The sequence below is a fragment of the Gekko japonicus genome, unplaced genomic scaffold (genome assembly GCF_001447785.1).
Source record: "Gekko japonicus isolate JY-2015 unplaced genomic scaffold, Gekko_japonicus_V1.1 scaffold157, whole genome shotgun sequence".
Classification (NCBI taxonomy): Eukaryota; Metazoa; Chordata; class Lepidosauria; order Squamata; family Gekkonidae; genus Gekko; species Gekko japonicus.
Window position 1 is genome coordinate 1267616 of NW_015168051.1, and position 24639 is coordinate 1292254.

General features: G+C 45.0%; 1 protein-coding gene across 1 annotated transcript; it reads left to right on the forward strand.

Annotated features, from left to right (window-relative positions):
- The first annotated feature begins 697 nt into the window (after window positions 1–697).
- On the forward strand, window positions 698–11369 carry CIDEA (cell death-inducing DFFA-like effector a). The gene is made up of 5 exons (XM_015414370.1): window positions 698–784; window positions 4727–4883; window positions 5652–5798; window positions 9036–9220; window positions 10851–11369. The coding sequence occupies exons 1-5, from the start codon at window positions 741–743 to the stop codon at window positions 10975–10977; spliced, it is 660 nt and encodes a 219-aa protein (XP_015269856.1). The 5' UTR covers window positions 698–740; the 3' UTR covers window positions 10978–11369.
- Window positions 11370–24639: the final 13270 nt, after the last annotated feature.

Genomic DNA, 24639 nt, shown 5'->3' on the forward strand with positions numbered 1-24639 from the left:
CACGAAAGATTAGGCTTCATTAAATCTGATACATTTCCAATCTGCCTTTCTAAGGGTGTGTACAATCTGCGGTGGCTCAAGTGGTTAAGACGCTGAACTGCAGGCTGTGGAAGGTCAGTAGTTCAGCAGTTCGAGACCTGAGTGTGCCGCATGACGGAGTGAGCTCCCATCTCTGGTTCCAGCTCCTGCCAACCTAGCAGTTCGAAAGCAAGAAATTGCAAGTAGAGAAATAGGGACCACTTCGGTGGGAAGGTAACAGCGTTCCGTGCGCCTGGGTGTTTAGTCATGCCGGCCACATGACCACGGAAACGTCTTCGGACAGCGCTGGCTCTTCGGCTTTGAAACGGAGATGAGCACCGCAACCCTAGAGTCGGACTCGACTGGCTTTCGAGCAAGGGAACCTTTACCTTTTTTACAATCCACAAAACTGTTTGTAGAGTCACCGACCCGCAAGAAAGGACAATGCAAGCGACACCCGTTTCAGACGCGGCCAGAGGTCGGATTAAACCCTTGCCTTAAAAACAGGCTGAGCACGTCTTGAACCCGGCGGCCGGGTGGCCACAGCGACACTCCGCTGACCGCTTGCGAAACGAACCCCTCGGCCTACTCGGCAGTCACGGAAGGGCGGGCCGGAGGGAGGCCTCGGTGGCATAAGAAGGCGTGGCCGAGAGCTCCGGGCCATTGTTGCTGCCGGGGCGAGAAGAAGCGGGAGAAGGCGAGCCGGCGTGCGGAGCTGCAGGATGGCTGTGGAGAGCGCCCGCGACTGCGCCGTGGCTTTGGTCAGGTGAGGCGTGGCTGCACCGCCGCTGAGCGAGAGGCGGGTCCCGTTGGGTTTTCGGTGGGCTGACGACTGACTCCCGAATGAGCGCGCCTCGGACGGGGGTCTCTGCTGCGTCTGCAGTGGACTGTGGGGGGGGAGGGAGGGAGGCGCTCTTTGTTTGGCCAGGAGACCGGGCGGTCTCTTCGCTCCGCTCTAAGGTTCTCAGACTAGGCGGGAGCAGCTTTGGCTCCTATCTGCCGTGAGGGCTTTTGAGACACGCCGCTTCCCGGTCCTTGCCCGGCAGAAACTCTTCATACGGTGGCTGCTGTTTGCTGCACCCGGACTGTGGTTCTCCGTCCTGCTGCTGGGCAGGAGGGGCCAGCAACATTTTACAAGCCGCCGAGGCGCTTCAGAATTCAGAGTAAGAGGTCCATAAAGAGCCCGTATAAGAAAGTCCATTTGCCTAATTAAACTGCTTATTTTAACGCTCCTGGTAACTGGCATGTTGACTAACAGTTCTTAAGTTTTCTGCATCCCCGAAACTTTTGTGAGTTTTTAATTAGGAAGTGGCTCTCCTGAGGGAACCCCCAAAGGGTTGAAGGGGTAACTTCATTTTCTCCTGAATCCCTTCCTCCCCCTTACTATGTCCTCTTTTTCTTCTCTTGACAATCACCCCTTTTCCTTCCCTCTTTCCTTGTGTTGCTCTCTCCTTGCCCTTCATCAATCAACCTTTCTTTTATGTGCCTCCAAGCCTTCATCTTTAATTATTACTTATGTACTTCATTTAGACACTGCCTTTCTCCACAATGGGAACCCAGAAGAGCTTCTATAGTTCTCACGTTGTCTGTTTTATCCTTTCAACAACCATGTGAAATGCATCCGGCTGAGAGAGAGTGAAGCAGTTCAAGGTCCCCCAGCAAGCTTCCATGGCAGAGCAGGGCTTTGGTGGGGGGTCTCCCAGATCCTCGTCTGATTCTCTAACCATGACACCACATAGGCTCTCAGTTTTCCCTCTCCCTGGGAAAAGTCTGGACACATTGAAAAAGTCATCCAATAGCAAGTCGCTCAGATGAGTTGTGTGCAATGTTCCCTCTAAGCTGTGGAGTCTTGTGAGCAAAAATTCTGCTTTGTGAGCTACCGGCATTAAAGTTGTGAGCAGGTGATTTGGCTGCTGCATAAATCAGTTTGCTCTGGAGCCATCCTTCCTGAGCTAAGACCAAAAACCAGAGCCGGAGGCTAAAAAAATGTGAGCTAGCTCACAATAACTCAGCTTAGAGGGAACATTGGTTGTGTGGTGGCCATTTCTGGGCCTAGTTATCTTGCACAAGTTGTGTAGAGGCTGCTGTTCGGCCCAGGTAAGTAGTGTGGCATCAGGTTGTGGCCACTGTTGCAACTGGGTGAAATGTGCAAACTGAACGATGGCAAGTCGCCTGGTGACTACTGCTGAGCAGAGCCTCAATGTGGTTTGAAGGCTGGCAATACTGTTGTAGTTGTCTGGCAATTTCCACAATGACCCCTGAGGTCTCCTTTCTTAAAGGTACAGGTATTGTATCTATTATTTTGGGGTATTTTAATCTCTCTCTCGAGATACAGATTCTTAGATTTCAGATTTTTCTGCAAGTTTGGGGCTTTTCTCTGGTTTGTAGAAATCTCTGTTTTGGCTGTCCATATGCATATTGCTGACAATTAGATATACTGATATGCGCAGGAGCACTCTACACAGTTCTCGCTTGGTTTATTGGCAACTGTTCATCCCTGCCATATTCCATGTCCGTAATGCCTGTCTAAGGAGCCCTTTAGTCCCACAGAAATCTTTACCTGCCATTCCTTTCACATCTTGGTTATTCTAGCATCCCACTTAAAAGATTTTACTTTCTTTTTAAAGAGCCACACTTTGCTCTTTAAATATTACTTAGAGTCCAATCTCTTTTATTAGGACCAATCTCAGTATAACAAAAGTACAAACACAAACTCCTGAAAACTCTTCATTAGTCCTTCTGTTCAGTACTAGAGCAAAAGAGGGAATCAGGTGGGTACTATTCTTTGTTCTGTGACTTTAAGTAGCTCTTATTTTTGCTTGTGTCCTTTGCTTTAAAATTAGCAATTAGCTAAAGTGTGAATGTGCAGCTTTTAAAGGGGTGAGGTCCTGTGCATACTACTCCAAGCTGTAAATAATCTGTACTATGTCTGGAGCAGCAGGTGCCGTCTCCCCTAAGGAATGGGGTAAGGGGCATGCTGTTCAGTAACATCTGTCTTCTAAGCTTATTATTTAGTAACCCTAGGATGGGCTTGCCAGTAGCCTTACTCCTGACCACTATCTTTTCTTGGTATGATGACATTGCTTGCATAAATGCAGATTTGTTGCATGCAAATACCTCACTTAGAATATGGCTGCAAAGTGGCACTCTTTTAAAACTATTCCTGTTAGCTGGAAGCTCTTTGAAATGTGTTTGGAAGGAGCTTTAATATAACCACTTTCACCTGTGACCCTTGTCAGTCATAATTTAAAGTTGTGTAAAAGAGGTGCTATCTCTTGGGTGTATTTAATGTAGGCTTTATACTGATGTTTTGGGCAAAGTAAGAAGCTGGGCATCTTGAAGTTCTTCTTGTGCCAAAATGCCACTGGGCTAAAGTTCTACTGTTGGTTACAAAAATCCCCTTGAGCTTAGTAGGGCTTATTTCCAAGTAAACATGCTTAACAGTGAGGCCTTTTTATTCTTTGAAAAGGCTGTGCTTAATGCTGACCAGGGCTTGTTCAGTCACAGGTTGTGAAGGCATACCGTATGGTATCCAATCTGGTGTTGACATCTGTCTAGCTTTCCACCACAGGGTAGCTCTTGCCCCACTTAATCCTCCAGCCCTCTAACGAGTGTTATGAAAGTAGGCTTTTATTAAAGCTGCGAAGTAATGGAACTCTGTTGTAGATAAATATGAACTGTAGACATTAAATGAACTAGTTCCAGAGCTAACTACAATACAGATACACTGTGTTGTGAATCTGTACATAGTATCTGTTTGGTGCAAACTAAAGTGCGTGCAAACAGATATGTAAATCTTAAAACACGTAGTTAATAGAAACACTTCGTTCCTCAGTAGTGTTGTTTTTTTAAGTTAGCTGATGTCTCTAACACAAACTTCATCTGCTGTAGTTGCAAGGGAAAAGATCCCAAACAAAATGTTTTGCTGTTTAGGTATTTTAGACAAACATGGTTGGTTTACTTTAGCAAAACAGCTGCTCTTTTAAGGTTGCTGCAGTCCTAGCTACATGTGGGAGTTGGTTACATTTAACTTGGAGGGACTGATGTTTGCAGGAACATGCAGAGGGACTGGACTGACCACTGAAAGTAGCTGGATCCAATGTTGTCTAGTATAAATGAAGACTTCAGTCGTTCTCATTAAAAATTTCCAGCTTTTCTAAAAGGAAAAAATTGAGAAAGTCCTCAGTCTTTCAGATTTTTTTGGGCCTTTCCATCTCTAATCTGTAGTTGATAATATACAAGTATTTCTTTACTGAGACCCAGCTGAGCTCTGAGCAGGAGACAGAGCTGCTAGAAGGGTGAGTGTTTTTTTACTTTACCCATCCAAATACTTGCCAGGGTTGGCCCTGCTTATCTTCCAAGATCTGATGAGATCAGGCTTGCCTGGGCTATTCAGGGCTCTGTTGTTGTTTTTAAGAATTAGCTGTTTGTACATGAGCCAGCTTCAGAGGACGGCGGAAGACAGGAAGGCCTGGTGTGATCTGGTCCATGGGGTCACAAAGAGTCGGACTCGACTGTGCGACTGAACAACAACAACAACATGCTAGAGAAGGGCTATGGTTCCTTTGTGCTGAAGAAAACCACTGTGCCGTCCCTTTAGAAAATAGCCATATAGGGTACTGAATATGGTCGGTCTTAACTTCAACCCCCACCTCTGCAACCACCATGCAGTAGATCCATTGAACTAAACACCCTGTTTTTGTTGCAGGTCTTTGGTGTCTGTGGGAGCATCTCTAGGGTCTGTTACAAAGCAGACCCTATCTGCTGCCCTTCCGCCTGCAGCTCGGCCCTTCCGGGTCTGTAACCATAACAGAAGCAGCCGCAGAGGAGTTGTTGCAAGCAGCCTACAGGAGCTTATTAGCAAGGTAGGCTTCTTGTTGAAAACCATATAATTGGATTCCTAAACTGCCTCGCACTGCTCTGCGCCAAAGGGGAAACTGCTGCAGTTTGTTTTAGCAAATGGCAAAAAAGTTCCGTCTTTGGGCTCTAAAGCCCAGCTTTATTGCACAGCCTTTAATAGTTGGATTCAAGGTGTACAGCCTGATGCTGTCTCAGTGGGACAGGTGGTAAAGATGCATCATTAGTTCCGGAACTCTAAGGGTCTGCTCCACATTCAGTCCTCTTTATGTTGCGCAGGTAAAGCTATAAACTGGTTCATAGCTTCATGATTAAGCCAGTTTGTGAAGCAGGAAAGAGGTAATAAGGGTTGGATTAGATTGGTGCCAATTGCACCCATGCATCAACATTGGGATGCTGCTTCTGAGGACCACTTGAGCTCTACAATTGAGGTGCTGTAGATTAAAGGGCAAATGTGAGAAAATCTAGACTTCTTTCCAACATCACTAATTTGACTGCTAGCTTGGCAGTAGTAGAAGCAGTTCTCTTTCAAAGGTGGTTGGAGGAACTTAGCAGATTAGCATGGGTTTACACAGCTCTGCTTTGGTAAATTTGCTCTGTTCGAAAGTTGTCTGCTTGATGGTGGTTTTGTATGGCAGCTTGGTGGCTGACGTGTGGAGGCAACTTGAGTTTGTATATGTGCTGAACTAGGAACTCTGGGGCAAGGAGGAGATAATCAAGAGTTGTTTTCACAAAGGCATTGGTTCCAAAAAGTAACTCTGCTGCCTTCTCTCTAGACCCTGGATGCCTTAATGATTACTGCTGGATTGGTAGCACTAGTTTTGGAGGAAGATGGCACAGTGGTGGACACAGAAGACTTCTTCCAGTCGCTGGGAGACAACACACACTTCATGCTTCTGGAGAAAGGACAGAAATGGAAGCCCGTAAGTTGTTTGTGCACAGGTGGGATATTACAGGAAGGAACTAGGTGGGCACGTGTTTGAGACTACTGAGCTTCAGATGTGGTGCTTTAGGCCTAAGTGTTATTGTTTCAAACTACTAGGGCCAACTGAACCCCAAGAGGAGGCAGCTGCCTCAGATATAGTTTCTTGGGGAGCAGCAAGTATTGCTTGGCTCTTCTGAGGAGCATCTCACCCTTTGCTTTCTGTACTTCTCAAAGCCAGCGAATCCCTCCTCTGAACCCCTGTGGAGCAACCAGTCCTTCTCCTTGTACCCCTTTGCATTAGGCAGTGCTCTGGCTAGTCCAGCCAGATGAGACTGGCTTAGGTATTTATATCCTGCTTCCCCCTTCCCCCAGTGGGGACCAAAAGCCTCATACAACATTGTTCTCTCCTTCTCCATTCTATCCTCATACCAACCCAGTGAGGTGGGTTAGGTTGAGTGTGACTAGGCCAAAGTAACTGAGTGAGCTTCCATGGCTGTGTGTGTGTGTGTGTTTGACTCTAGGTCTCCCAGATCTAGTCTGGCACACCAGCAGCTGTAGTGGGCTGGCTTTCCACTGATTTTATGGCAGTGGTCAACCAAAGCAGATGCTAATGTTTGGTTGAATCCCACCAAAGGCAGCTTATCTAAATGCTTTACTTTTAGTGCTCTTCTGCTGTAAAGGCACTAGGTGGCAGATGTACATCTACAATTGCATAGCAAGGAAGAGAAATTTGCAGTAAAGACACCTATTCCTGTTTTAAACCTTTCAATAAACTGTCACCCTAGCTGTGAATTGTGAGGCTGAATTTCCCTAGTGGAGGAAATGACAGCTTCCCCCAGGCCATTTCAAGTCAAGATGGTGGTGCAGGGGAAGGCTTATAGTCCCGGTCTGAATGGAGCCAGCAGGCCCTGGGGGATGGAACCCTCAGAACATGACTGGCTGACAGCACTGGGGTGAACATGCAGAGTTTTGAGCCAAGTCTCTTGGCCACTGTGCTACAATGGCTTTCAATAGTTTACTGTGCCAATTCAGCCTCCCTTTTGGGCATTGGTGCCTACTGCAGGGGATGTATTGTATAGGGAAGTGAGTAGTCTTGTTCATTGGAGGGTTTTCCTAAAGTCCTTCTAATCTTCTCACAGAGAAACACGGGGTCTATCAGTGACTGTTAACTGGAATACCTTTCTGTTCAGAGGCAGTGTGTCTGGAGAGCAATTGCTGGTTGTGAATGAGAAGATTGCTGCCTTAAAGCTCGGGGGGGGGGGGTTGTTCCCAAGATTGTCTGTTTCTTGTGATTGGAAATGAGATCCTAGCTACACTAAAGGAGCCCTTTAGTCCAATCCAAGCAGGACTCTGGCTGTATGTATTATATAGGCATGGGCAGACATTTTGTGCTTTGTTTTGGACAGCTAAATGTCCTGAGTTGGCACTGCAAACTATCTCTAGGAACGTAGGTCTGGAGTAGGCCAGGATTGCCATTTGTGCCTGCCTTTTGCAGCTTTAAATTTAAAGGCTATATTCCTGTTCCTTAAGGGAAGAAAGTAAAAGCCTTGTGTCATGGCATCCATCACTGCTGGTCTTCATCTTCTTCCTGCTACCATGCAAGCTTTTCCTATTACTCCTCTTGCATTTTTAGCTCTGCTCAACTCTCTCAGCCACTGAATCTGTACCATGTGAGCTTAGCTCTGTTTCTGTGTGAAAGACAGCACATGATACCCATCTTTCAAAGCAACTGGTCAGGTGGCCTCTCAAGGCCTTAAACTACTGGCACTTGGTATGCAGACCTCATACTTTGGCACACAGTGAAAACTCTTTCCCAGGCAAATAGCTCTCTGTTTCATCAGAGAAGCTGGACTGACCACAACTTCTTAAACATTTGGAATGTGTAAATATTCTAGGATAGCTTATCTGCTTGCTGCCTTATACTTGCCATCATATAATTCCTTGGTGAATGGCTACTGTACATGCAAGCCATCCTTAGTATAAACAACACTTTTCTTGGTCATTTATTAAGGTAACTAAATTTGAGACAAAAGCATTGCCAAATGCATTACAGTAGCCTGAAGTGGAATGGAATATGAGACTCCATAATCTGATTTCTAATAAAGCCAGGACCTTTGCATCAAACTGGATGTGGCATTGGGCAATCATGAACAGAGCTCTTGCAGCTAGATACAAGTCCAGCACCACCTTAGAGACCAACAAGATTTTCAGGGTATGAACTTTCAAAAGTCAAATCTCCCTTCATTGGATCTCCTGCAGTTTTTCAGCCTTAATGAGATGCCATAAATATACATATAACCTGCTTTCTGTAGTATTTCAGTGTTGGAGATTATTCATCCCTTTCCTAGTCCTGAAGACAGGGTACCTAGGAGCAAAGTTAGAGGTGATCAAAGCGTAGCTATGAGCTGCATGTATTTCTTTAGTTGGTAACATGCAGATTGGGGGCCTGCACATCTTAGCTCACACAACACTTGGGTGTCCTCTGTCCACTCTTTCTGTAGCTAGCTGCCACCCACAATTGGCTAGGGAGCTGCAGAGATTCACACCATCACTCCTCTTTTTATTTATTTATTGCATTTGTGGCCCACCCTCCCCGACATGGGCTCAGCGTGGGTAACATCACAATGTTAGTTACAATAAAACTCCATTTACAATATAATAATTAAACTGTCACAAGCCTGTAGAGAAGAGAGGCAGACGGATGTAAGCAGAGAAACCAGATTGGCAGAGGTGCCAGCTTTGCTTACCTAACCCTGCTAGTGATTATGAATTTGAACCCACGTCTTGCTAATCACAGGGTAGTCCTCAGTGTGCTGCATAACATACTAACTCTAGAACTACAGTAGCTTTCAAGTCAGGGTTGTTATCGTCACACATTCTGAAGGAACCTACATCTGGACCAGCAAAAGCAGACTGAGGCAAGTGGAGTGCCTTGTCCGCATGCTGCTGTATAAACTGGATGCCAGTAATTTTTACAAGCTGCAGAGTGTGGAATTCTGTGTGCTTACAGAAGAAATAAGCTGTCTGCTATAATAAGGCGCTAAGAACAACATAGCAAATAGCAATCAGTAGTGGATTTAATGGAAAAAGTAATATAACTGTTTAAACAAGTCAATCTTGTGTATCATCACAGCTTTCAGCATAACAGTACGAAGTACAGTTTAGAGCTATTAAATTGAAATTGTTGTCTAGGCCGTATACAAATGTGAAAGCCTGCCCTGTTTGTTCTATCTAGGGGCCAAACTATGACATCACAACTATACTGAAGCCCAAGAAAATGGGAGTAGCAAACATTACCTTGGATTTGTACAAGCTGAATCCGAAAGACTTCATTGGATGTCTAAATATCAAAGCTACCTTCTACGAAATTTACTCTGTGTCCTATGACATCAAATGCATGGGAGCGAAGAGTATACTGCGGTAAGTGTATGCTTCTAGGAACAAAAAAGTTTTTATTTTATGTTAAATAAGCTGAAGTAGTGAACTGCACTGTTAAAGACATCTTGCATTACTTTGACTCACTTAGCCAGAAGTCCAAGAAAATAAGTTGGGCAACAAGCTCTAATGGAAGACATATAGGTTCCATTTTTTTGCCGTCAAGTCTCAGCCAACTTAGTGTTGACTCCTCGGGTTTTCAAGGCAAGAGACCCTGGACTTTCTTGGTGTCTCCTATCTTAAATACTACCTAGGTCTAACCCTGGTAAGTTTCCAAGATCTGACAAGATCAGGCTCTCCTGGGCTATCCAAGTCAGGGCTGTAGGTGCCTCCAGCTTGCCATTATTTTACAGTAAAGTCTTCAAGTGGGATTTTGACTTGCTTTACCAACACTGTGCAATGTCATCCAAAAAGTTGCCATCAAAAGTGGTAGCTGAAATTTTCTAGAATAGCAAGTTTTCTGTTTTCTAAGGCAGACAGCTTTGAAGGCTTTTCTCTTTACTGGAAATTGACTGTCAGTAACTTGTTATCTGTTGAACATATAGATGTGTTGTACAAGGGAGGCAAGTAAAGGATTGGGTAAGATAGGCAGAAAAGAACTGTAAGGTTCTCTGCAGTGCTGTCTGAGTCCAACTGGAGACACCAGGTGGTGGTAGTGCTTGCAGCTTCTGAAGAGGAAATGGAATTAAGAAAGTCCTTGAAGATGTTCAAGTGACATTTTTTGCCACTTCATTATAAGATTCAAGAGAAACAGGAATATGTAGCCACACTAACACCTAGCTTCTAGATTCCCCAACTTTAGCAAATAATAAGTTGGGACTCAAATGACCTACATCCGGAGTAATATTTTGTGGACTAGAGCCTACTTCACCTGGTGCATGTACTGGATCTTCAGTGTGCAGCTGTTGTAAAATGAGAGTATGACAAAAATACCAGGGTCAAGGTGCCATTAAATGAAATACAGGGTAAAATTCAAATGTAATCAAGTATACAAGACAATGCATAATAGCTGAGATAGTGATTTGTTACAGGGCCAATTCCTGAATGTTCGGTTAGATTGGATGTCCTTGATTCTTGCCCTAATTTACCATAGTAATCAGAGAAGGGATACATGAGCTTACTTGACTTCAAAGGAACTTTGTTCAAAATAAAAATTTGTGAAGTTATTCTGGTTTAGTCTTCTTCCCACCTGACGATATTGGTAAGCAGTCTTGATAGGCTTGCCAAGTCCTATGGTTTTCCCTCGGATGGTCGTGGCCCCGCCCCCAGTGTGCCCGGCGGCGTCACGTCACTTCCGGGTGACGTGCGTGCGGCGCACGTGCGCACACTCTAGCTGCCAGCCGTGAGTCCCCCGCTGCGGCTCAAAAAACACTTGGCAACCCTAAGTCTTGATGGTGATCCATAGGAAGTGGATCTAGGAAGATGTTGCTACATCACTACAATGTCCTTGTTGGCAAGACAGAATTAGACCTGATTATAGTAGCCAGAAGAAATGCACAGAAGAGGGAATCCTTTCCCTTTCTAGTATATTGCAAGTATAAATTTATTGCTCACAAGGCTGATCTTTGTTTGAAGAGTCTAACTTCTAACTAAGCAAGTATGTTTTTCTTTCTAGGAAGATTCTCCGACTTCTGTCTCACACTGCACAAGTAACAGGACAGCTTCTTCTCTGCACGGGAACATATGTGCTACAGTTAATGGGTGACTGTGAGGATGATCTGATTAAAAATATGAAGCACTAAAATGAGCACAAGAGCCTTAAATAGTAGTTTTCCAGCTGACCCACTTCAAGCATTCTTCTTGGAACATTTTAAAAACAATATTGATCCTGTGTTTAATTGTCTCAAATTGAGCTTCACACTTGACTGATCAAAATGTAACTGAACAGCCTTTCTCTTTAACTTTTAGGTTTTTAGTTGTAAGATAATGATGTGAGAACTGTAAATATGATCGGAGTCTTTTTAATGCAGTGAGAGGTAGAGGAGCTTTTGTGCCGTACCTCCAAAATGAAGAGATCTAGCAGTAGCAAGGAGACAATCACTGATGTTTGTCAAGTGACATCACTAACTGCCACGTCCTGTTTGACAGCCATGTTGTGCATTCTGAATGGGCTTTTTGTGGCTTTTGTGGAAGCCTCAGCATTAAGCTACCACTTAAAAGTGTTTATCTCTTTCACTAAAGTGTAAATTTAAAAAAGAACAGTTTCAGTACTGACTTGTATTTAGTGCTTTAACTCAAGGATAACTGGTTTTCAAGGGAAGTGTTGCCTACACATATCTACTCGTATTGGCAAAGCAGATCAGAAGGTGGGTCTGCAAACAGGAAAGAAAGTAAAACATTGAGCAATGAACAGCCTTCTCTTTTCCCCACCCTATACTCGCATACAGCAGCAGGAAGCAGTGCTCTAGGGAGATATGAAGCAGTAGTTGCCAGCTCATCTCAGATCTGTATGCATACCTGGCAATGGAGGCACACTAAAGAAAAGTGCAAAGGTTACCCACATTTTGTAGGCTTGGAAGCTGTATTCAGAGTAAATGTGGGTGTATCAAGGTGAGGAACAATCAATGCAGCTGTGTGCCTAGAAGTAAGCTGATGACTGCAAATTGGCTCATTCATTCATCTGCAAAGCCAGCGTAGTGTAGCAGTCAGAGTGCTGGTCTAGAATACTTAAATTCAAATCACCCCCTCTGCCATGGGTGACCATAGTCCAGCTATTCTGTCAGTCAAACCTAATCTACAAGGTGCTGGTTGTGTGGAAGAACTGGAGGGGAGGATGTTGTAAGCCACTTTGCATCCCCACTGGGGAGAAAAGCAGAGTTGAAACATATAAGGACAAAATTAAAAGAGCAGAAAGAGATGAGGCCATAGGAGAATGAAACTAGCACAGCCTTTCTTTTTTTTGCCATATTTTGTATACTTCTATCAAAATTTGGTCATCTTGCTACTTTCCAGAACAAATGTAAGGGAATCCTGGTGCTGTGGGTTTATTTGAACCCAAAAGGTTATATGCAATAACCTCAAGTCACTTCCTGTGAGTTGATATAACGAATGTGTAAAATTTGCATCTTCACTTTCTGCATCAAGAAAACTTATGATTCTCCTAATCTGGCACTGCATAACCTAAAAGAAAGAAGAAATAGCAGTTATATGCTGCTAACTGCTTACTACATTTAGGCTGAAACAAAATTAAGAATTGCACCAAACTGGGAAGATTAAACTGGAGTAGTTCTCATTATAATAACAGTGGAAGATAGTAAGTACCTTCAGATAAATCCACACAACTCATAACCCAACAAGATGAGCCCCGCTTTTCAATTCTGTTATGACCTCCCAGAATCCTGTTATATTCAGCCCTCTGTGAAGGCAAGAAAGGCAAGCAACAGTGCACAGTTAGCAAGGTATTTAGTGCCAACCTGCCTTATGATAATCTGGGACAATTGATGGCTGTTGCAGATCTTTCAGTACAGACATGGTCAGAGGCTTTTTGTGTTACAGAGAATCACTGAAGTCTCAGCCTCTGAGAAGCCTACCTAGATAAATAGGTACCACTTTGGTGGGAAGGAAACAGCGTTCCGTGTGCCTTGGTGTTTAGACATGCCAGCCACATGACCACGGAAACGTCTTCGGACAGCGCTGGCTCTTCGGCTTTGAAACAAAAAGTATACAACCCTAGAGTCGGATTCGACTGGCTTTCGAGCAAGGGAACTTTTACCTTTAAGCTAAAGGGACCTGTCCTATATTGTAACATCTGATAGGGCAGGTATAGAGAGATGGACAGAGGATCTGCGTTTTACCTATTTCTTTTGGATCCCTTGCTCAATCTGGTGCTGTGCTAAAAGGATGCTTGTAAACATTTTCTTTTTAATACTTTATAACTTTTGATGCCGGTAGTGGTTCTCTGTACCACATAGACCTCCACCATCTTGGACACGCTATTTTAAAAGGGGCACCAGGGGGAAGGCAGGCAGTTGGCAAGTGGCTATTCCTTCATGGATGCATGAGGCAATAAATTGTTCCTGTGGTGACCAGACACTGGGTAGCAGGAGACACAGATGCAAGGCTTCAGAACTTGGAAGGAAAGCTGGGAGTCCTGACCCTCCCAGCAGGCAATTCCTACAAAGGTCAGATGGCAAGTTACCAGAGAGACAGAGACACTTCTCTTGGAACAGGCAGGGCGGAATAGGGCCTGCAGGCCTGAGCAGGCACATTCTGCCACATACCCTCTGCTCACTCATGTATGCTGTTGGTTCTTACAGAAGGGTAGATGTCCCCAGTGTCCTAATGGATACTTGGAGTGTGAACAACAAACAAGGTTTTTAATCCTAGGTTGAATCATGGGAGATTGATGGGTGTTGAGGGACAAAGGTTTAGACTGGAAACAATTCTGCACAACCTTCATACACCCAACTCCTGTCTTTTGAGGATGCTTATGTGCTTTTAAACTATCTGCCCATCTCTTAGAGACTAACTGATGGGCAACGAAAATTAGGGTTGCCAGGTCCTAGTCTTTCACTGGTAGGGGGTGGGAGGGACCTTTCAGGGAGTGGGGGGGTGGGGTCTGGGGTGACATTGCTGTGAGTCACAAGTCGCGACCCTGTGATATCACTATGGCGGGGACATTGCACAGTGACGCTCTGGTATTTTGGGCAAAACTCTCTGGTTACCATAGAGCCCACAAAATTAGGGGATTCCCTGCTCCTGCCTGGGGGCTGAGAACCCTGACAAGAATGGACCCTTTGTGCCTTTACTAGTAAAGGTAAAGGTTCCCTTGCTCGAAAGCCAGTCGAGTCCGACTCTAGTGTTAACAGTACCGATCTCCGTTTCAAAGCCGAAGAGCCAGCGCTGTCTGAAGACGTTTCCGTGGCCATGTGGCTGGCATGACTAGACACCAAGGCACATGGAACGCTGTTACCTTCCCACCGAAGTGGTACCTATTTATCTCCTTGCAATTTCTTGCTTTCGAACTGCTAGGTTGGCAGGAGCTGGAACTAGAGATGGGAGCTCACTCCGTCATGCGGCAACTTGGGTCTTGAACTGCTGAACTACTGACCTTCCACAGCCTGCAGTTCAGCATGTTAACCACTTGAGACACCGCAGCTCCTTTACTACAGATAATATAATAACACTGGAAAGGTAAAAGCGCACCTCCAGTAAAGCAATAGACTAAGAACCTTAGAGCTCTCTCAGTATTTGAACTCATGGCATATAGACAGCAACTGCACATGGACTTATTTTTAAATATTTGGAAACAGTTTCTGGAAACGTATGTGTAGATCCACCACCACTGTTCTATTTTATGTCTATTTTACTTTTTTTTTTCTTTTTAAACTTTATTTAGTTGCCAGATTTTAAAAAATTCCCTTTTTTTCCCTGATTTTTTTAAAGAAAGAAATTTTTTAAATACTCATGTCTTCCCTTATGAATTATAGTATGTGCATTTTTCTTTAACCATATATTTTGGTAACAAGTACAGCAGAACATATGCTAAAATATGTATGCACTTATAGTGGTACTTTGCATGCATATTCTTTTCCTTTATTGAGATGATATCCATGTAGGAAAACATGTGAACTATCCCCTTAATCAAATTATGACCTGTTCATATAAGTGAGCTGGGAAAATTTCTTGGCTGAGGCCCAGTTGCACATTGTGGGCCCTCAGTCCTCCCTGGAGAAGTTCAGTAGAGAGAGTGTGAGAGGAAAACAATTGTCTACTGGATTTTGCTTAGTAATCTAACAGGTAAAACTAGCTTCAGGCTTTTTACCTCCTGTGCAGAGAGACAAAATAAAAAGAGACCGCAGACAGGAGAAGACTGTCATAGCCAGGAAGTATTAAGAAACAACATACCAAATCCTGACTGGCTTTTCTGGCTCACTCTTATACATTAGTGAGGAAAGAGATAGTTAAATGGCAATACATTGAATTTGCCAAGGGTTGATTCCTTGCATGGCAGATTTTGTCTGGCTACACTACTAGCTGGCAATCAAACACTTTAAAATGTGTCGCTGTTTCCCTTCCAAAAAAGGAATTCTGACTGAAGTCCTCATTCTGGTTGACTCAGCCACTACTCATATTCTGTAGACAAAGTAACCCTGCTTCCTGTTTGGATTTTCCTTTGGATTTTCCCTTTTACAACCCCCTCCATGAAGAATTAAAAGAGTGCAAAACCCAAGTATAAGTTTTTTATCCAGTCCTTTTCATGCTGCCTAAGAAGCATTTCTCTGTCATGCATCTGAAGATGGTAACTTTTCAAATATAACAGTTTCGTTTTAAGAAATCATCATGGGACCAGATCAGGATTATTTTTCAAATCTGAAGGCCTGTGAGTCACAACTTGCTCAGAAACCTGCTCTAAATTCAGTCTTCCTCATCTTTTTACACTCTTTCACCCCATCAGAATATTTCCTGACAGCCTGGCTTTTCTGGAGTAGGAGCTTGCAGATACATTTCTAGCCACATCTGCCCACTAGATTCTTTGCCCCATTTATCCCCCCCATCTCCCACTACCTTATATAATCCTCTCAGGCGTCTGAGATCTAGCCAGTGAATAGGAAGTGCTTGCAGACTTTTGTCTTGGCAGGGCTCTTTTTGTAGCAGGAACTCCTCTGCATATTAGGCGACACATCCCTAATGTAGCCAGTCCTCCAAGACCTTAAAGTAGCCCCTGTAAGAAGAGCTCTGTAAGCTCTTGGAGGATTGGCCACATTAGGGGTGTGTCGCCTAATATGCAAAGGAGTTCCTGCTACAAAAAGAGAATGTGACTGCAGTCAAGGACAGTTTTAAATCTCAGCTCCACCCTCTCCTTAGGAATTGTGCAATTGATTTCCTGCAATAAATTTTTAACCCTGTCCTCTCAAGTTTTACTGATCAAAACCAGCATCGTACCAACCAACTCGCCTCTTTGTAATAATAATTAGCCCCAGAAGGGAACAAAATGCAGGCCAACAGAAAATGCCTGTATTTGTTCCTCTCTCAGGGGACGATAGCAACTCATAACACTGGTGGTTTAGACTGGTGAAAACACACAGAGAACAGATAAACTTGTCTCCTTCCACCATCGCCCCAATCCAAATCGAGGCCTCTGTGACTGCAAGTTATTTACAAATGCTCCAAATATTTGATCACATATCTCTTGAGAGACTCATCTGGCTTGACTCTCGACCTATATCTAGGCTATCCCATTTCAGACTTGCGTGTGGGAAGTTCTTCCACCCAGGGGGAAAAACAAGATTCCTTCAAATAGAAAATTAGCTGTCAGGGAGAAATTAAGCTCTTTACCCTAATTTGCTAGATTTCCTTATGGAAGAATCATTTCTGGGGGGTAAGGCAGAGCATTTAATTATGTGGTCTCCACCTTGCAATGTGATGAGGTACAACCCAGACAAACATGTGCCCGCTCAATGAGAACTGGGCCCACTAGTTACACTTTTAGTTTCTGCTTAAGAATCACGGTAGCCGACACTCTCATGGGTTCATTGTGAGGTTTAGCAAATGTTTGTGAAGCTCTTTTAAATAACTCAGAAGAAAGATGCCTTACAAGTACAAAGCATTCTTTAATAACTAGCTTTTCAGTTCTTCTGTCATTTGTTGGATTGTGAATAGATCACTTGTCAATAATGGAAGAAATTTTAAAAATGCATTAGATCTTTAATTGTTGTGTGCGTTTCATCCTGCTCTCCATTGAAGTATTTTTACCAAATTTATTATGTTGTCTTCTATTTAACTATTTGTTTTAAATACTTAGTGCAATGTTCTTGAAAACTGGCAAAAATCTGGCAAAAATGCCAAACGTGGAAATACATCATGAAACCTCTTGTTGACAGTTGAAAGAAAGAGTAGGAGACTGGGGAAAGCAGGACTTGCTCAGATGCCAACAATACTACAAAGTCACTTCTGGCTGTATAACCAAACATGATATCACCATGCCACAAAGATGCTCTACACTCAACAACATCCTATGGTAAAGATCACAGAACTTCGGGTGAATCCTAAAGTATCCTGTAACACAGTGACATCACTTCCAATCATGCAACCAGAACTGTTATCATGGCATCAACAGACACCATTTCACTCCCCCCCCCCCATTTTTCTCCTGTTGCCCTATGGAACAGCAGCAAGGGGCAGAGCTGACTGGTGAGAGGTTGTCAAAGGGAGCAGCCTGACATGCCTAATCCTGGGCCATATCTCTAAATTGTAATTATGCAGCTGAAAACATGTAACCTTTAAGTCTCCATTCAGCATCTTCACATGTTGTTGACATAGCTGCACGTAGATTTCACAACAGAGCCAGAAGTGGCTCCATGGGGCTGCAACAAGAAACCCGCAAGCATGAATCTGGGAGGCACAAAACTCCTAATGACAGTCTGATGCTAAATCCCTGTGTTGTCCCCCCCACCAAACATAAGGACCTTGAAATATGTGAAGTGGCCTTTACTTTGGACAAGGGCAATCTCTTGCTGGTTTCCCTGATACAAAGACTCCATCCCTGTCTTTTTAGTTTTCCCCTGAAAAGGAATTCGTGTAAAACCCTTAAAATATATGTTTGGAGACTGAAATAGATGATCATGCTGGATTTCCCAAACTGTAAAGTGAACAGAGACCACAAATTGTTGGTTAACTTGCTATTTTATTTCCTGTTGATCAAAATCATTTGATAGGCTATGTGAGAGCCAGTGTGGTATAGAGCTCAGATTGCTGGGCTTAGGTTCAAATACCATTTTCATCCCTGCAGCTGAGTGAAGGACCTTGGCCAATCAATAAAACTGCATTAAGACCTCATACCATGGTTTGATCAACCACAATTTTATCCAACTCTATATTCAGTCCAAGAAACTTTGTGGGGGGGGGATTGGCTGACATCAGACTAGGGCGAATAGGGTTTGTTTGTTTTTTAATTAACCATGTGTTTTATGAGATCTAAACTTATAAACCACCGTTTGCTGAATAAGATCACCCCCTTTTTGGATGCCTGGCTACTGAGCCAGCCATATGTCCTGCTAGGAGGTGGTCAGGGGCCAAAAGCAGACAAACCAGAGTTTATGGATACATAAGGAGCCAAACTAGATGAGACGGCATCCTGGAGTCCACCATGGGGATGCCTCTGCCATTTTAGGGAGAGGAAATTATCTCTGTTTACAAATACCAGGGAGGGAATCTTGATCGGGACTGCATCATGGAGGGAGGAGGTGAATCTGTTTCCCGATCTGCAACCATCAGATTTGTAAAGAGTGTGAACATCCTCATCATGCTTGTAAACAGAGGAAATTTCATTCCTAAAATGGTGAAGACATCCCTGTGGTGGAGCCAGAGATGCTGTCATGTCTAGCTCACTAGGATTTATCACCAAACCAAGCATGTTGGACAAACAGTGGTTTACAGTGACATCTGAATGTAACCTATCTTTCAGCTTAATTTACCGCACGGGATAATAGTAAAGAAAAAAGGGGGGGAACCTGTTCACAGCAATGAAGTTCTGGAGCTGCAGCCCACTGGTAGAACGTCTGCTTGCCATATAGAAGGCCCCGGAAACAGTCCCTGACATTTGCAGTAAAAAAGATCAGGAAGCAGTTGATATAAAACTATAGAATCCCTCTACTCTTACAAATATAATAATAGTAACCACCACCACAACAACAACAATAATAATAATAGATAGTTTTTAGGAGGATCAAGCACATGACAATTTTTACGAAGACTTTCAGGACTGCTTGGTTGGTTGGTTTTATAAACTCCAAATTATAATGTTTTCCCTTTTCTACATTCTGCAATAACAAAAGCTTTGTGAAACTGCAAGCTTACAAACTTCCTGACTCCAGCAAGTTTTGATCCAGTCACTTTAGATGCTTTGAGCTTCTCGTCTACTTTACTGGCATTCACTTAGCTTTATATGATTTTGAAAATGTGCTGCTTCGTGCATTATCATGGTTGCTTCCAAATAACTTTCTTTTCTCCCCCATTGTACATCAAGCATGTTTGCAAGGAAAAATTACACCTTTCAGCATGGCACAAAACTAATTGCAGGACTCATTCACAGAGAGTTGTGCTGAACAAATACAAAATGTAGAACTGGGTTGTGTAGACTGCCCTTGATGGTTAATTAGAGTTTCTGTGTTTATTGTCCCTGATGTTTGTATTACATTATGCTACATTTTACAGGGGATAAAAAGGAAGGCGTCATATCTACTCAAACTATAACTTAGCTAATGTTTTAGGATGAAAGTGCCATTATTTCTTCCTTGAGAAACATCAAACCATTGATAGATATATTTTGCAAGTTAGCTATAGCCCTATGCTTCCCTGAGATAAACCCATTCTGGCCAAAAATCCCATCCCATCCCACACAGTTAACTCCAATCCAGAATTATTATCTCATTCAGTAGATAGCAACGCCACTTCTATGATGTATGAATAATGGGTATATGGGTAGTTATACAGAGACTCCCATTCAGGCCGAGGAAAGGGGATAGATCTTCTAGAGAGAAAAGAAGAGTGCAGAGATCCCTGGTCTGGTGTGGTTAGAAACTTCCTGTAGAAACCTTAAGTTAGTTAAAAACTCAATAGAAGTGTAACCCCACTGGTATACCCTGCATCAGAGGGCAGCCTGTTATACCGACATCTTACAGGCACCATCACCCCTAAAGTAACCCAGGGTCCCCCAAAAAGCATTGCTCCTGAGTCTGTGGGCAGTCCAAAAGGGGACACACACATGATCATGGGAGCTTGCCTAAAAACATGGACCCTGGAGGCTGCTGAAACAGAGCATCTGTCTTGTCTACGTGCAATCTGCACACACACACACCGATAAGTATCAGCATTCCAGCACATTTAACTATGGAGATCTTTCTCTGAAAAGCTCCTTTTGTCTCTCTCATGTGTAAATATCCTTTGGCAACATTTCCCTGGAAAACACCTACATTTCTTTGGCTACACTTCTCTGCAAAACACCAACATCTGTCCTTTTTGGCTCCCTTCCTGGGTCATACTTTCTTTTAAATGTAAACATTTATTTGAGAAGCACATTTATGGTCCATTAACTTTGAAGTATCAGATAATATCAGCCATCAACCCTACATGCACATTCCGGGTAATGCCCATTAAGGGTGCCATCACACCTTTTGATCAAAGTTTGGGAAATCACTCGGTCTTTTGTTCAAACCCATAATCCTGTCCCACAGGACACCTTCTCTAGTGTATAAAACAGCTGCACAGCCACAGCTCAGTGTGTCTGTCCTGGGCACCCAGTGACAGGTCACCCCCAAACTTTGGGCCACTTTCCAAATTCACAGCCTCTTGTCTTTGGACTTCTGTACATCTGGAATGGTAATTATAACCTTCAACAACCTCCTATTATTCCTGCTCACCTCTGTATTTCCAGTACTTGTGTGTATGTTGTAAAGTGTGTTTTATTTCTGTATCTGTGCATTTTATTAGGACTTCTTCTTTTAATAAAAACAGCCCTTTTGGTTAAGCAACTGTCTGGCTACTGAGAGCTGTCTTGATGGGAAAGACCCTGTAAACACTGGTAGCCAGATCCTCACTAATACCCCACGCTAAGCTCAGCTGCCTCACTAATTCCCCCACAGTTAAAGGCAGCAAGTTTGAATCTAAACTGTCTGGGGTACCAGAAGTACTGGTGTTTCAAGAGAAGAGGTTTGGGCACTAGAGTGTACTAGCCTTCTGGAAACCAAAAGAGTCAGACTCAAAGAAAATGTGCTGGAGTGTTCAGGAAAAAACTGGAACAAAAGCTTCTCAACATAAAGATTTAAGTAACTGTGAATAGCTTAAGAAACTCTCAATAGCATAAGAAACATAAGAACTAAAGTCTGTGCGTGTACTGGTTTTACCTCAGAGTTATCTATACTGAGTTACCTCAGAAATTTCAACCCCTGGTTTCTCCTAATCTTTCCCCTCTATGTTAAATAAAATATTTTGGTTTTTTTTGAATTTCAAAACATCTCAAGTGCTATTTTCAGTGGTTTAAGTTAAAGGGCATTTCCCAATCCTTCCCTCAGGTTCCTGGGCTGAGCCAGCAATAAAATATCATAGTGAGACAGGGTGGAACAGCCAAAGTTATTTCCTGAAACAAATAATGTACACACCAATGTTATCACCGGTCCTTGTGCTCGGTCTGCAAAAGTGAATTTCAGTGGCCTGTAAAACTGAGGTGCTTTCTTCAAACTGCCTGCAATGTGGAAGCGAGAATCCCTTGGGTAAGACTATTACTTCAAGGAATTTAATCCCAATTGTGAAGCAGGGAGATAAATGTTCAATTGTGTTTCCAGTTGAAAGCACTGGAAATTAATATCTCTAATTCCAAAACATACAATAGATTATATGATCAATAGATCTGCAAACTGGAACTAAGGACAGATAGTGGGGATTTTTTTACAGACCTGAAGAAGTTCCAAGTTTGCAGAAAAGTCTGAAATCTAAAAGAAAAATGCACAGGGAGATTAAAATCCCCCAAATAATAGAAACAATACCTCCTCGCTTTGGCCCTCCGCTGCATGACTGGGCTCTTCTCGGTTCCCGTCCCCCGGAGAGGTTGTCAGGGGCGTGCTCGTTTCTTCCGGGGGCAGCCGCTGTCGAAGCTAGTCGATGTGCTTCTCCAGCAGCCGCCCGTCGCCTATCGTCACCTCGTATGAGACCGGGCCCTTGACTTTGGTGACGCGGCCCTTGATCCAGGAGGGGCCATTCCCATAGTTCCGGAAGAAGATGGGGTCTCCCGGGAAGAAACCCCTTGGGGCTTCCCACTGCTCCACCGCCCGTCTGGCCTCCGGTGCTCGGTCAGGATGTAGGCGGTCCAGCAGTGTGGTCGGTTGGCGGCCCATCAGGAGTTCCGTGGGGCTGTGACCCGTGACGGGGTTTGGGGTCGTCCTCTGGGTTAGGAGGAAGCGGGCCAAGCAGAATTCCCAATCTCCCGACTGGATACAAAAAGTTCTGTTCATGGCAGAAATGGATAAAATTACGAAAAAGTTGAATAACAAAGAAGATGACGTATTTTTGGAAGAATGGAGTGACTTTAAAATATATCTGGAAAAGAACTGGGATGTGAAGCAAAATTTAATATGTTTAGAGCAATATTAAGCCAAATGATGTTATCTTAAGATTGTAATCATAAGAAAATGATATAACTGATGATGTAAAGTAATGTGGAGCAGGGGGGGAAGCATTGCGGGAAGCCACTGGAGGGAGGGGAGGAAATGGGAATGGGGTAGACAATGGAAAGGATGAAATGGTTTATTTCTATATGTTGAATTCCTAAGAAAAATAAAATTTGTTTACCAAAAAAAAAAAGAATTCCCAATCTCCCTTGGTGATCCGGCTTAGGGCCTCCTTGGCTGTCCTCACCATTCGCTCCGCCGGTACGTTGGTAGCGGGGTGGAACGGCGCCGATCGGATGTGCCTAATCAGGTTTTTCTGGAGGAATTCCTGAAATTCCCCCGACATAAAGGCAGACCCGTTGTCGGAGACATTGGTGCGTGTCCGGCAGGCCATGCATCGCGAAGATCCGGCGGAGGGAGCGGATCACCGCCTTGGTCGAGGTGGTGGAGACGGGACTAGTCTCTAACCACTTTGAGTGGGCGTCCACCATTACCAGGAACAGTAGGCCCTGAAAGGGCCCGGCGAAATCCACGTGTAGCCGGGACCAGGGGTTACACGTTGACTCCCACGACTGTGTTGGAGCCTTCGGTGGGTTGGGCCGGACCTCCTGGCAGGTTTGACACCTCTGGACCCAGGACTCGATCTCTGCGTCGATTCCCGGCCACCAGACATAGCTCCTTGCCAGAGCCTTCATTCTCACGATCCCTGGGTGTGCCTTGTGGAGGGCTTCCGGGATGCGCTGTCTCAGAACGCTGGGGACCACGACCCGGTCCCCCCACAGGAGGCACCCTTTCAGTGCCGATAGCTCGTCTTTCCGGGTGCTGAAAGGTGCGAAGTCGGCTCCTGGGGACGATGCAGGCCAACCCCTCACCACCCAGCCCAACACCCGGGCAATGATGTGGTCGTGGGACAATTTTGCTGCAATGTCGGCGGCGTGGAGGGGGAGTTCCGGGAGGCTCTCAATGCTTAAGACGCCAAGCGCCGGGGTGGGGTCTGTCTCTGACACAGGCAGCGGTAGCCGGCTCAGGGCGTCTGCGTGGTCCATAGCTTGCCCGGGCAGTGCTCCAACCAATACTGATAGCCGGCCAGGAAAAGGGACCACCGGAGCGCCCACGGAGACATCACCTGGGGCATCTTCTTATCTGGCGCCAGCAGGCCCAGGAGGGGCTTGTGGTCCGTGGCAATCGTGAAGGGGCAGCCGTACACAAAATTATGAAATTTCTTAACCCCCGCCACGATTGCCAGCCCCTCCCTGTCGATTTGCGCGTAATTGTGCTCCGCAGCCGACAATGTCCGTGAATAGTAGGCCACGGGCACCTCACGGCCATCAGGGAGGATGTGTCCCAGCACGGCGCCGACCCCATAGGGAGAGGCATCGCAGGCCAGGACGACGGGGAGGGACTCATCGAAATGGGCCAGCACGTCGTTTGAGATCAAGAGTGCCTTTACGCCTTTGAAGGCCGCCTCCTCCCTTGGGCCCCAGGTCCATCTCGCCGACTTATCCAAGAGTCTGTGCAGGGGTTCAGCCACCGCCGCCTTGTGTGGCAAGAAGGCGTGGTAGAAATTTAAGAGTCCCAGGAACGCCTGGAGCTCCGCTTTGCACGTGAGGGCGGGGGCCTCCACGATGGCCTTTACCTTGTCCTTAGCTGGGTGCAGGCCCGTCGCGTCGACCTGGAACCCCAAGAAGTCCACCTCCGATACCCCAAGAAGACACTTTTCCTTCTTCACCTTGAGGCCGGCCGCGTCGAAATGCTGCAGGATGGCGCGGTGGCGGGAGGCGAAGTCGTCGGGGGAGGCTGCGGTGATCAGGACGTCGTCGAAGAACGGCGTCACTCCAGGAATCCCTTTTAACAAAGAGTCCATGAGTTGCTGGAAGATTCCGGGTGCAACGCTCACCCCGAACTGTAGTCTCTTCACCCGGAACGCACCCCTGTGGGTGACTATCGTTTGCGCCGTGGCGGTAGCCTCGTCGACCGGCAGTTGCTGGTAAGCCTGTGCCAGGTCCAATTTCCCAAAGATGGAGGCTCCCGCCAGCGAGGCCAGGACATGGCTCACGACTGGAACTGGATATGAATGGTTGTGCAGTGCTTTGTTAATTGTGCACTTGTAATCTGCGCAGATGCGGATCTCTCCGTTTGGCTTAAGGGGGGTTACAATGGGGGTTTCCCAAACTGAGTGTGGGACGGGCTCTAGGACCCCCTGCACCACCAGCTTGTCCAGCTCCGCATCAATCTTTGGCGATGGGGGCCGTGCGGTAGCGCATGCGGATCGGGGCTACTGAGGGGTCCAACTGTAGGGAA

What these genes read in the sequence shown, in the direction of transcription:
- CIDEA (XM_015414370.1), top strand. Translation starts at nt 741, where the DNA reads ATGGCTGTGGAGAGCGCCCGCGACTGCGCCGTGGCTTTGGTCAG. An exon ending in TGCGCCGTGGCTTTGGTCAG is followed by an intron (nt 785 to 4,726) that starts GTGAGGCGTGGC and finishes TTTTTGTTGCAG; the next exon opens with GTCTTTGGTGTCTGTGGGAG. An exon ending in TACAGGAGCTTATTAGCAAG is followed by an intron (nt 4,884 to 5,651) that starts GTAGGCTTCTTG and finishes CCTTCTCTCTAG; the next exon opens with ACCCTGGATGCCTTAATGAT.